At 45.8% G+C, this 13,041-nt stretch overlaps 1 protein-coding gene across 1 annotated transcript in view; it reads left to right on the forward strand.

The window, feature by feature from the left end:
• Positions 1 to 226: 226 nt before the first annotated feature.
• Positions 227 to 13,041, forward strand: part of CCDC60 (coiled-coil domain containing 60) — a gene marked incomplete at its 5' end in the record, with an annotated part of 127,747 nt that continues 114,932 nt past the window's right edge. The window contains one exon of the mRNA XM_081037769.1: positions 227 to 316. Coding sequence (XP_080893895.1) covers positions 227 to 316 — 90 coding nt within the window. The remainder of the gene's footprint in view (positions 317 to 13,041) is intronic.

Raw genomic sequence — 13,041 nt, forward strand, 5'->3', positions numbered from 1 at the left:
AGGCTTTCCTTATCGACCCTGTCTGGACTTCCTTATCCTGTCGGTTGGACCCGGGTGACTTGCTTTCCATTACTGCTGGGTCAGAAACGGTTTGGAGTCTGTGTAATTGACATTTGAGAACAAGGGTGAACTTGCTGGAGACCCTCACAACAGTGGCGGCTGAAGTAGAAGCTTCTGGAAAAACTCTTCCCTTGGGGGCACAGGCGAAGCCTGACGGGTTTCCAAGATGACCAAGGTATCAGCCATCAAGAAGATGCAGAGTTCCCCCACCTCGGGGGCCCTCTGGCCCTTTTTTGCTTCAGAATTTCCATCACAGGTAAGTGAACTTCCCACTCTGATGGAACCAATTATGTTTTCATGACCAAGTAAAATAGGAATTAGCCTCCAGACCAACAAGGGACGGGGGAAAAGAGAAGAATCATAGTGTAATTAAATTGTTGAGACACATCACTGTTACTATCAATGGTTGGTTTCTCGTCAAGAATGGAAACAGCAGCCAGAACGGTGAGCTGGGCCATCCTATTAGCCAGTAATTCCAAAATGATGGGATAAATCGGCAGTGACACTGTAGAACATCAGAAAAAAATGAAGATGAATTGTAGGTTTGCCGTTTCAGAAATTATTTTCAGAGATCCGCTGGGCTCGAGGTTCGTGCACGTCCTCTGTCTTACGGAGAGACTGCAGAGCGCCCAACTCGGTTTGGAAGCCTGATTTTGCCCCTCACCAGCTATTGACATTAGACAAGTTGCTTAGCCTCCCTGAGCCTTTATTTCCTCGTGTCTGAGAAATGAGAACAGGAACATCTACAAGGAAGACATAGTGTGAGGACTAAGTGAAGTAAGATATGGAAATTGTTTAGCATGATGGTAACACTTGATAATGTGTATGTGTGACATGAAATACTGTTGGTGATTCGGAAGACAAAGAACAATCATCACTATGCATTTAATGACTCAAGTCAAGTGTTTCTGGTTTTGAATGATTGTAACTGAGTAGGCCAGTTATGTCTTTGTTAAGTGTGTCTGTGTTGTTATATCCATTTTTCACCGGGATTGGCCAGAGTAGGTGAACAGTGAGAGAGAGGGTCAAAAGTCACACCGGATCACCTAGAGTCCTGTCCTAGGAATGGGGACCTGGGGGGGGAAGTCAGTGCACAAAAGGCAGCTTAAAACTCAGCTGTGCTTACATGGGAGTCCAAAGTGTTCCAGAGCTATTTTCTAAGGGTTATTCACCCCTCGTCGCTCAGCCCTCTTAGTGAGCTCATTCTGGAAGATGCAGTTGTCATATGTCTTCTTTCATCTCAAAATGCTACACAGAAGTGGGTTCCGTCCAGTGCAGCCCTCTCTGGGACTGAAACCCCCCGGCATAGCAGTGGGGGGAAGAGAACATGGGAAAGAATGAGGAGCAAGGTGGCTGTTTCAGAAGCAGAGGTGAGTGTGACAGCATGGGCAATGGACCCAAAGAGATTTGAACCCTGGATCTGCTGCTTAGCAGCACTGTGATGCTGGGCAAGTTGCAGAACTTCTCTGCTCAGTGTTGCCATCTGTAAAATGGGGCTATCATAGTGCCCCCTCGTGGCTTTGCTGTGAGCATTAAATGGTATGCCTGAAGCTCCTTAGAACAGCTCCTGGCTCACAGCAAGCACTCCCTAGATTTTAGTTATATTGTGATTTGATTGATTTAGCAAACATTTATTGAACCTTTGTTTTGTGCTCAACACATGCTCTTGTAACAGATGAGACTTGCCTTTAAAAAAATTCACAATCTATAGTGTGTGTGTTTGGGATGGGGAATGAAAGAGATAAGACAAGATAATTATAACGCAGGGTGATTAGTGATATGCTGAGGAAGTATCAGTGGGTGTTGTGGGAACTCGGACTCGTGTGTGTGTGTGTGTGTGTGTGTGTGTGTGTGTGTGTGAGAGAGAGAGAGAGAGAGAGAGAGAGAGAGAGAGAGAGAGATGGAGATTTGAGGAAAGAAGTCAAGTACCCAAGCAAATGTAATTGTTTTCCACCTTGCGATAGAGAGGTGGAGAAAGTAGAGGAAGACACAGAGATACAGAGGTTGGAATGATATCTCTTTCTTGGGAGGAGGGTAGGTGAGACTCAGGGAGGTCAGAAGGGGAGGAGGCATCCAGAAAACTGTTGGATGAACTCAGCCCTCAGACGCAAAAGACTCATTTATATCCTGCTGCGCCCCACTTTCTGGGAAATGATGAAGACCTCAGGGTGTCCCTGGTTTACCTCTGAAGGATCACGCCTTTCGCATTTCAATTTTTTGAGCTACCATAAAGCACTGATTGACCTAAACCAGGCTAACTCAAAAGAGACAGGCCATAAGAAAATGTGTCAAGATTACGATCGATTTCTGGTGTAAATCAAACCAAGAAGGATTGCAGTGGTAGTGATAACAATAATGATAGTTAACATATATTGAATATTTACCACGTGCCACATTCTGAGCAAAAGTCTACGTGTGATATTCCAGAACCTTCTACAATACTTCAAGGTGTGAACTGTTACCTCCTGCAACAGATGGCAACGCTGAGGTTCCAGTGAGGACAGGTCCCTTACCCAAGAACACCTGGCCAACAAAGAATAGAGTAGGGATTTGAACTCGGATCTGTCTGGCTCCAGGATCAAAGCCTTTTCTGCCTCGCCATGTTCTTCAAGCAGTGACAGTGGTTAGCATGCATCAGGGGGATACACAGAAGGCATTAGGCACAGTCACTGGCTTCAGATAGTTTTTGTTTATTTTGAGGGGGGTGACATATAAAAAGAGAGTACCAAATGCCCGGCAGCCAGGTAACTGTCCAGTGAGAATTGTTCTGGGGGATGATCCGGTTCCGTAGACGATGAAGGTGAGGCCACACGGGGCTGCATGGCGATGCCACTTACTACTGAGTCCACCGTGCACTAGTGTCATAGGTGACACTCGGGGAAACCCCTCAAAGGGGTCCTGAAGTCCAATGAAACGAGCTACCTTCCTCCTCACAGAGATGGAGGCTGCGACCTTGTAACTAATGTTACCATGACCCTCTGCCTTGGACAACATCTTCATGTAGTTTCATTTCAACAGAAGGCATATGAATAATACATGCAAATCCTCTGCTTGAATGTCTTCTCTTGAGGAAACCTTCTGTGGGGCTCTGGCTCCCTAATCAGGTAGAGAATTCCTTCTCCCTTTGCTTCCCAAGGAAGCAAAAGAGGAGTCTCGTGGGATTAGCCACGGGGAAAAGGGGGAACAGGACTTGTATACATAGCATGGACCCACATTTTTTTCCTTGGAAAAGCCAAAAAAAAAAAAAAAGAAAAAAAAAAAGAGGGACACTTAGAACACCTCCTCCACACTCTAGAATGGAAATGCAGAAATGGGATTTGGCAAAAACTATAAAGGTGTGGAATTCTTTATACAAGCTGTGTCTCTTGGTGCCTGAACTTTCTATCTCACTGAAAAACCAGACAGAAAGCTGCTTCCCTAATTTGTGCACATCCTAAAACATCCGGGGATGACGCTGGGTGCTCTGCTCATACCCTCACTAGCTTAGTGATTAGAAGAGCAGATTCTTAGCAAACTCCCTGGGTACAAATCCCAGCTCTGCCACTTGACTAGATTGTGTGGCCTTGAGGAAATCAGTGCCTCTCCCTGCCTCAGTTTCCTCATCTGTGAAACAGGCACACCGTATTTTACCTAATCTAAGACAGCTTTCATTTCAAGATGCATCATAATTTCCTTGTGCTGCAAAGAAAGAAAACTGTACTGATTACACTATAACCTGTTTCAATGATAAAATGTGCCCCAGTTTCAGAGCTATTAAAATGTGGAAAGATGTGCATCTTAGAGCAGATGAAATACAGCTGAAAATACTCCTCTCTCATAGGGCTGTCGTGGGGATTTGATGAATTGATATGGATAAAGCTCTTAGAACAGAGCTTGGCACAGAGGAAATACTATGAAATTTGAGCCATGATGACATTTTGTTTAATCCTTTTATCGACCCTATGATGGAGGTGTTGTTATTAACCCCTTTTGCACCAGGGTAGACTGAGCCTTGAGGAGCCCCACTGGCTGGTTCTCTGTTGAGAGGTGAGTTGGCAGGTTCAGGGAGGAGGGGACAAATTAGGCAGAATTCCAGGTATGGACATGACCTTGGCCTGAGCCTCTCTGACCCCTACCTTTGTGGTGAAAATGGAGATACTCAGAGAAAGTCTCAGAAGTCCAGCCCACTGTCCACGCAGCCAGCTGCCTGGACTCAGACACGGGGAACCAACATATTTAGAAAGATTTCCCCCAAGAAATACTTTGACTCCCAGCACAATATATTTCCCCTGCGCACATGAAATGATTTTCCTCCTTGTCCAGATAACAAGAAATTGTGGCCCGAAAAGGTACGTACAGGTGACTCATTGCTCTTTGTTCAAAGCTGTCTGGACGCTGGGTGATTTTTCTGGCCTCTAATCACTGAGACCACGCCCCCTGCACTGAATCACTGATTACCCTAAAAAAAAAATAATAATAATAAAAGATCTAACCACCACATGAAACCCAATTCTGAAGAATCCCGGCAGTGGCAGCCTTCATTTTTATATCACACACAACTTAGGCCAGGAAGATGATCAGTGAGTCCTTCTCTTTCTTCTGGCTCCATTGTGATGGCATGAGACAACTGCAGAATTCACGTTGTTGTTTTGTTTTGTTTTTTGCTTTATGCCCTCATGCTTTGGACTGGTAATGCTTGCCTAGGCAAATCTGGCTGTGTCTAATTGCAGGCCCACTGGCTCCCCACCGTGATAAATCAGGATGCAGGCAAAGCATATGTTCTTTACCTCCTGATACAGAAGGAACAATAGGCACTGTCTTTACGTTGGACAGAAGGAAGCGAGCTCTTTGTCTCAACTGTGAGCAGGCAGATGCTGCACAATGGGGAGGATAGGGTGGGGGAGGGGGACGGTCGGAGAAACACATCAGAGTCTACCTGATGGGGGGTAAGCTTAGTGACTCTGTAGGGGCTCTGCCTTTGAAGTCAGGCAAAGGTGAGTGCAAATCTCCTACCCGATACACTCTGGTTCTGTGAGATGGGTTGACTAGGAAGAGGGTCTATCCATAGATGTTCTAGAAGGAGGAAATAAAATAATGCATGCAAAATCACTGAGCACAGTACTCAGTACACTGTTAGCCCGCAGTAAGTGATGACAGTGGTTATTATTATTATTTGTGCTGCTCTCTCTTCTCTGATGATATGAGTGCCACAGTCGCCATTTTGAACACATGGTCGGCCGAGAGATGAAGTCTGGAGGAAGCTGAGTATTAACTGTAAAGTCACAGAATGGGGTCCATCATGAGCAAGGCCATGTCCCAACCTAAGGGGCAGAGGGAAGAGGCACGTCTAGGGATGCAGCTTTAGAACTGGTGTGAGAATGGATTTCCATGAAGCATGAGGTAGGTGCCTTGCAGGAGAGGGTTCATCCTGGTGGCAGAAATGCTTGACCCGGTTAGAATCCTTAGTGACAGAAAAGGGGGAGCCCCTGAGCATGATTGCAGTCTTAGCCCAGTCCCATTACTCAGTTTCAATCTCACGGGAACCAGAGGGAAGTGAGAAGAAAAGAAGACCATGTGTTATCAGTTAGGATCTCATTTAGCTGCAAGGAAGAGAAAAATGAAAAAGCAGTGACATGAACACAATGAATTTGTTTTTCTCATCTAAGAAGTCTAGGCATTGGTTCAGGAGCTCACGAATGTCAGGACTGACAGGTCCTTTTCCCTCACGATCCCAGAATGGCGGTCTCAGCTCTAGGCGTCACAGTCCCATTCCAACAGACAGGAGAGAGGGAGAGCGACGTTTGCCGCTTTTAGGAGGCCAAGAAAGGCTTTCCTGGCACCTTCCCAGCATTATTTTCTCTTACGTCTCATTTGCCAGAATGGCGTCCCCTGACTTTTCTAACTGCCAGAATGGCTGGGAAAGTGTGTCCCTAACATGAGTGTGGAAAGCAGTGGCAAGGGGGACAAGTGAAGGTATTGGAAATGAGTATTGGACTGACTGAACAGCCGTGACGGGCACAAATGATTGCACAAAAACTCAGACACTGCCACTCCCAAGCAACACACTGATGGAGAGTAACCTGAAAAAGAGAGAAATCCCTTACCCTACACAACACCTGCTTGAGAATGTCAAGGGCACTTATCCATAGTGGTACTTTAAAAAAAAAAAAGCACAGTATCCATGGGGGGTAGGGAGGCGGCAAGGGAAGAGTACAGGCTCCCAATGAGAACATTCATTCATTCAACTAATATGTATTGAGCTCCAAGTATGTGCCATGCATGATTTTAGGTGTTGGGGATACAGAAAGGAAAAAAGACAATCACATGGAACACCCTTCTGAAAACTCTCGAAAAATATATACTTACAGGGAATAACCTGAAAATAGAGCTGAGACAGTGGGATGTGTGCCATCTTTACTCCTGTGACCCCCATCTAAACTCCGGTTAGACAAGCATTTGCACAACTGTGGAAAGAGACCTACTCTAGCCCCCCTTTCAGCATTCCCACAGCCTCCAAAGACTCAGCCGTCAGCTGTTAAATTTAAAAGCGGCAGAATCCATGTGGGGGTTCGGTGGCAAGTAGCACTTATATAAAATCTGACAGAAGCCAATTAAACCCTTCTTGGACTGAATAAACCAACATATTTTTCTCGGCAATCTTTCTGACAGCTAAATTCAAAATCATCATTGCCGGTAATAGGACACCTTCTATCAGGAGATGGTGGCATTTTTCCCTTCGAAATTCCTGTTTTCAAACTGTGCTGAGAAAATTTCTTACGGGGCTCAATTTTGATCTAATGTAGTTCTGCCTAAATTGGAATTTATGCAATCGGTAGTTTTATTTAATAACTTGAAAATTAGCCATGTCTAGCGGTCTGCTTGCAAGCCTGAAAGAGCCTTGGGGTTTCTGGATTTCACGAAGCGGAAAGACGATACAGTTGGGGTGGTTTCTGGGAGGGGTTCAGTGTGGTCGAGGGCTTCAATGGGTCCAGGTGGGTCGTAGCTCAGTGGCAGCAATGACAGAGAATAATACCCCTCTACAGCCTGGGACACAGTCAGGGTGACCTCTGAGGTCTATATTGAATACCTAGCATGACAGACATTTGGGGTGCACTAAAATGAACCAGACCTGGGGTCTTGTCCCAAAGAACCCACAATTCCATTGGAGAGAACATTCATAAATAACCATGAATCAAGATAGTAAATAAGAAGTACCAAAAAAAAATGGCGAAAAATATATAGGAGCTTGGAGATAGAAATAAGTTGTACCGTGGAAAGAAATGTACAAATGTACACTGAATCCGTCTAATCTGAATCTTCACTGTTGGCTGAATGTAGTCTTGTCTCATACCAATGAGACGCTGAACCAAAGCTAGAACTTATCATGTAACACATCGGGGATGGAGGCGTATCGCCATTCTCCCCCCAAGAAACAAGTCCTCTCTGGCACCCTGCCTGACAAAATGTTCCCCCACAGAGCTCTGGTAAATCAGTCTTTTAATACTCTTTCTCTTCACACACAATGTCGCCCAAGTTTTCCTATCCCTTGGGATTGTCAAATTAGGGAGGACTCTGCTCCATGAATTCCCACTAACGCTTTTGGTAACCGGAAAAGTCTAATGTGTTACTTCTTTTGAGGCTTTGAACTTCAGCCGAGCAGGCGCCTTGGTACTCTAGACTTTGGGGGCCAACAGGTTGTCCTGTGCATTGTAGGATGCCGAGCGTTCCTGGCCTCTGTCCATTAGATGCCAGTAGCACTCTCCAGTGGTGACAACTAAAAATGTGTCCAGATATTGCTAAATGTTCCCTGGGGGGCAGAAGCACCCCTGGTTGAAAACCACAGCAGTGGAGGATGACTAAAGTCCTGAATACCTTTCCCCGATCGATTATCTGATGGTGAAACATTCCCCATCTAAATAGACAACGCAATTGTGTACCCACATGTTCAGGCAGAAATCTAAGCTTCACCATGGCTTCTTCCTCTCCCTCACCCCTTGTGTCCAATCAGCTGCCTCAGGGTCACTGTTCTACAGACACTGCCTCCTTCCCCAAGGTCACTACCTGGTCAGGGCACGTTTGTCTCTACCCTGGACTATTCAACCTGTCCCCCAACTGCCCTCTTTACCTTCAATCTGACCTTCTTCCAACCCATTCTCTTTCAATGCAAGTATGATATTGTTATTTCCCTGGTGAAAACAATTAAATGGCCCTACACTGTCCTCCAAATGAAGATTCATGTCCTTACCGAGGTTTAAAAGGCTGTGCATGATCTGTTCCCTGTCAACTTTTCCAGCCCCATCTCTCATTACTTGGTCTACACAGAAGCCAAACTCGTTTTCGAATACGCCATGCCCTTCCTCTTCTTTCTCCTAGAATGTTCTATCTCTATCTCTCCTTTTCCATGGCAAGATGTTTCCAGAGTTCTGAACAGCGGTGGGGCATGCACGGCCCTCACCAGCCTAACACCAGCATTCTCGATACCTAGCTGTGTGACTTTGGACAAGTCACTTGACCTCTCTGGTTTCTTCATCTTCATGTGCAGAATCAGGGAACCTAACCTGGCAAGTTTTGGATTCCCTCCTTGCCGTGTGACTCTTAAAGAGCAAATAATGGCTACCACTTATGGAGCATCTATTATGCACCAGGAACTTTACATACATTATTGAAATCAACTCAGTCCTATGGGACAGCTACTCTCATTATCCCTATTTGTTGAGATGAGGAAACTGAGTCTTGGAGAGGGTGTATACCTTGTCCAGAGACACCTAGGTAAGTAAGTGTTGGAGTTAGAATCTGAATCCAAGACTGACTGACCAGAGAGAGACTGTGCTCTGAAGATGAGCCTGGTTGGCTGCAGTAAGTGGGACAGTAGACAAGTATCTCTCTAACGGGGGCATCTGCCGGGGTGATTTTTAAAGAGTAGATTCAAAAGTCTATAGCAGAAAAAAAGCAAAGTGCCAATTTCATTTGCAAGCAATGCAAACAAGCACGTAACTCTGTCCGTGACCACAACCAAGGACACTGGGATTTTCTTGAGCTCTCGGTAAAATTTGCTAGTGAGCTTTTCTGGAAGAGAAACAGCTAATGATGGGGTGGGGGGAGCGGGGCTGTATGTGGCTTAGACTCATCTTTCTGAATTATGCTCCTCTCAATGAAGATTTATAAGCCATTTCTAATTAAAATCACATTTCTAAGAAAGGCATAGTTTGATCCTGGGTCAATACCCTGCCAACACCTGCTAGATAAAATGGAGAGGAAGACAGATCTAGCTAATGAGGAAGGAGTTTCTGCGCTGTGTGTGGCTGCAATGTTGATCATTGTAAACATCTTAATTGGGTTGAATAATTTGGGTAAATATCTAGTTAAATGGATTCAGTCCGAATCCAAGCTCTGACCCACGACAATTTTTTTTATTTTCTACAAAAAAAAAAAAAATACCCTGCATCATAATTGCCTATGTATTTGTCTGATCCCACCACCAAGCTTGGAGTTCTTTGAGGGAGAGGACCATGCCTTGCTCATGAGCCTATCCCCAGAGCCTAGCACAGTGCCTGGAACTAGGGAGTTCGTTCAGTGTTCTCTAGTCTTTATTCTCAGGACCAAGAACCTCTCTCCATACTGAGTGAGGCAACAACGCATCCCTCAGTTAACCGTAAATTCTATCTGGACAAGGGCCACACATGTTTTATTCCCAGGTACATGCTGGGTGCTCCATAAATATGGATAACATCCCAATACCTGCTATGTGTGTGACCTTGGGCAAGTGACTCTCTGTGCCTCAGTTTCCTTATTGCCCACATGGAAATAACAAGTTCCTGTTTCATAGGGTGGTTGGGAGGATCGTTGAGATGACGCCAAGAAAAGCCCCTGGCACATAGTAAGTGCTCATTAAATGTTATCTCTTCATATTTCCACTTAGGGGTGGAAGCTGTTGGCTCCCAAATATCAAGATTACCACATTTAAATACTGACATTTCCAGAGATGATAACTCTCATGCTGATCATTTCTTATGCATTCAGGAAAAGGCAGCCCAAAGGGTAACATGACCAAAATATTGCATTTCTAAGAGCCCTTGAAGAAAATGCCCGACAGGCAATTAGCACGTGACTGTCGCCTCTGTTGCAATTGCTTATTAGTGGATCTCATCCTGTACATCAAACTACTTCTCTGATATTTTTAGACCTTTTAAAAGAGGCCTTTCAAAATGCAGAAAGCAATGCTTATTGACGGAGAGCGAGGAATATGAGAGAACATGAATCGGGCATCTGCAGAGAGGAAGGAAAAATGGTGGAGTGGGGGAGCACGCTACGAGGTTCACAGGAATTTGACACGCAGCCTGGGTGATTCTGTAACCCTGAAGAGCACCCCCACCTTTCCCCTCTCTGCCCCAAACCAATAAATACCCCTTTTCCTGTGGCTCCAGGGCTTGAGATTTAAACTGTATCAATAAAAGACAGGTGTTGAGTGTCCTTGGCTGACCAGACAGACTCGTATCAGGCACCTGACGTGGGACCCGGGACAGGGAGCATTGCAGGGTCCTGCCGCTCCTTCCTGCTCTGTGGCCTCTGCCTGTCTGCTTTGCTTTTCTGATGCCGAGTTTTCTCACCTGTAATTGAATCTTGAGAAGATTCAAGATCATGTTTATAAGGACTGGATCCAGAGTAATAACTGAGATGGATTTATGATTAATGTTATCCCACCTTCTGGTGTCTGATACGCATCTTCCCAAGCCCCCCACCCCCCACCATGGTCTGTTGTGTGTCATGACAACATTAGTCTTTTGCTAATGAAAGAAGGTATAGTACTGCGGAAAAACCCTGTCTCCTCATGAATCGTCATTCTCTCAAAGTTGTCCTAGGGATAGCAAAACGAAGGATGCTTTTGTATCCTCCATGAAGTTGAAAAAAAAAGAAAGGTCAATGTTTTAAAGTTAACTAAAGGATACATTATATATATAAATGGCACCTGATGGTGATAATAAAAACAACCGGCATTATTGGTTGAGTACTTTCTCTGTGCTGTGTGCCATGCTAAGCCCTGATATGAATTATCCAATTCCATTCACTCTACAATGTGAAGAGATAGGTATTATTAACCCCATTCTGCAGGTGAGGAAACTGAGGCTAAGAGAGGTTCACTAACTTGACCAGAGTCCCACAGCTAGTTAGTTAGTGGACCATCTGGCGTTCACACCCAAGTCAGGTCAGACTGCAAAGTCCTCATTTTTAACCATCATGTATTACTTAACAAAGCAAAAGCCTGATTTTATTTCTGGGGATGGGTGAATTGAAGGAAAATATGTCCCTATTCTCAAAAGAAGAGCATAAAGAAAGGATACCACCTACTTTGAGGGCGTTGAGAGGATAGAGAAAATACTGACTGCATCCCATAGCCGACTCACTTCCGGCTCACTCACCAAGGCCACAGTCCCAGGGAGTGTTTGAGGACACACGCCACTCATCCCAGAAGTCCCGAAGTCAGAAAGTGACAAACACTCCACAGGACTCTCTATCCACTCCAGCCCACCGCCAAAAATCGCCCGAAGCCTCGATCCTACCTTTTGTAATATCAGTAATCACAAAAGTAACCTGTCCATTGAATAAAGCCTGGGATCCGATCAAAACATGAATTTATTTTTGCCTTTCACTGCTCCCTTCAAATTTTTTCAGTGGAGGAAGCTTTCCTCAGGCCCCTGCTTAGAAACAAGGTCTCTCCGGTCCCTCTCCCTGCGTGGCAGCCAAGTCTTTCAGTCTCCTTACGTCACAAGACACAGTCGTGATGAAATGTCAGAAATTCAAAGCATTGATTCCAGATATTAATATATTAAGCAGCACTTCAACCTTCCCTCCAGGAAAAGACCGTGTTCCCTTTTCCTGCCTCCTAAGGATGGCTTCATGCAGGCCACCTGCCACCAGGGAGGGAAGCGTGGGGCATGCCCCCTTCTTCTACCCATGGAAATGCCCCCCTCCCCTTAGCTCTCTAACTGCAGCAGCTGGAAGGGAACATAGGGGCACAGGAAGGTTCTTACAGGTGCTGTCATAAGATGTCTCTATTCCCCCAGGACCAGATGTCTAAAGCTGGCTCTTCTCCTGTAGGCACTTCCGTTGGCTCTTCGGAAGGTCCCTGCTACAGCCTTCTGATCTATTCCACTGCTGTCTGTTGTCTATCAGCTGTGCACACCCCTCAGACTCTGGTTTACAAGTAGCCCATGCCCCCCACCCCCCAGACTCCCAACACTGGGGTCTCCCAGGCTTCTTGTGGGAGCTCTTGCAGGCAGAATCCCAAGCTGATATTCCTGCCTTGGGTGTCACAGCTCGTCCCCAGGTTCCACGCACCCTTGACACACCACTAAAGACAAGCACCACTTCCTAAGCCAGCACCAGCTACTCTCCATCTCTCCGCCCTGCCCGGAAGTACTCCCCAGCCTGGCTGGGTCCTCTGGAGTTTCCAGGGGGGTGTCAGAGCCCCGCCCCCCAGGCCTCCAACTGCAGGGGGCACATTTTAAGCTTTTGAGCAGTCAGTCCCATGGAGAAAGCCTCTCTCTCATTCTGTTTGAAGTGAGGGATAAGCACCCTTCTCCCTTTGGGTCAGGATTCAAAGCAGCCCAGCAGCTACTGTTGAAGAAACGAGTTCACAAATCCCTCTCTCCCTTTCCACTCTCGTTTTTTATATTTTCCAAGCGGAGAAGAATCGGGGGACCCACTCTCCTACAGCTACCTGAAGATTCCTTCAAGGTGGTCTTTCTCACTTTTATTTGGAGTTGGATGCGGATGGCATCTTGACTCCTCAGTCTACACTATCCCACCTATTCCACCTGCTCGTGTGTCTTGTTACCCTACCCCTTACTGAGGGTTTACCTGTGCCAGGTGATTTCGAAACACTGTCTTGAGGCCTTAGGACAACCCGGTGAGAAAGGTGTTATCACCTCCATTTTACAGATGAGAAAACTGAGGCTCAGAGACAAAAAGTGATTTGTGTGATGGAGAAGCTGAGACTCGAAA

Source organism: Rhinolophus hipposideros (assembly GCF_964194185.1).
Source record: "Rhinolophus hipposideros genome assembly, chromosome: 24".
In the NCBI taxonomy this organism is placed as follows: Eukaryota; Metazoa; Chordata; class Mammalia; order Chiroptera; family Rhinolophidae; genus Rhinolophus; species Rhinolophus hipposideros.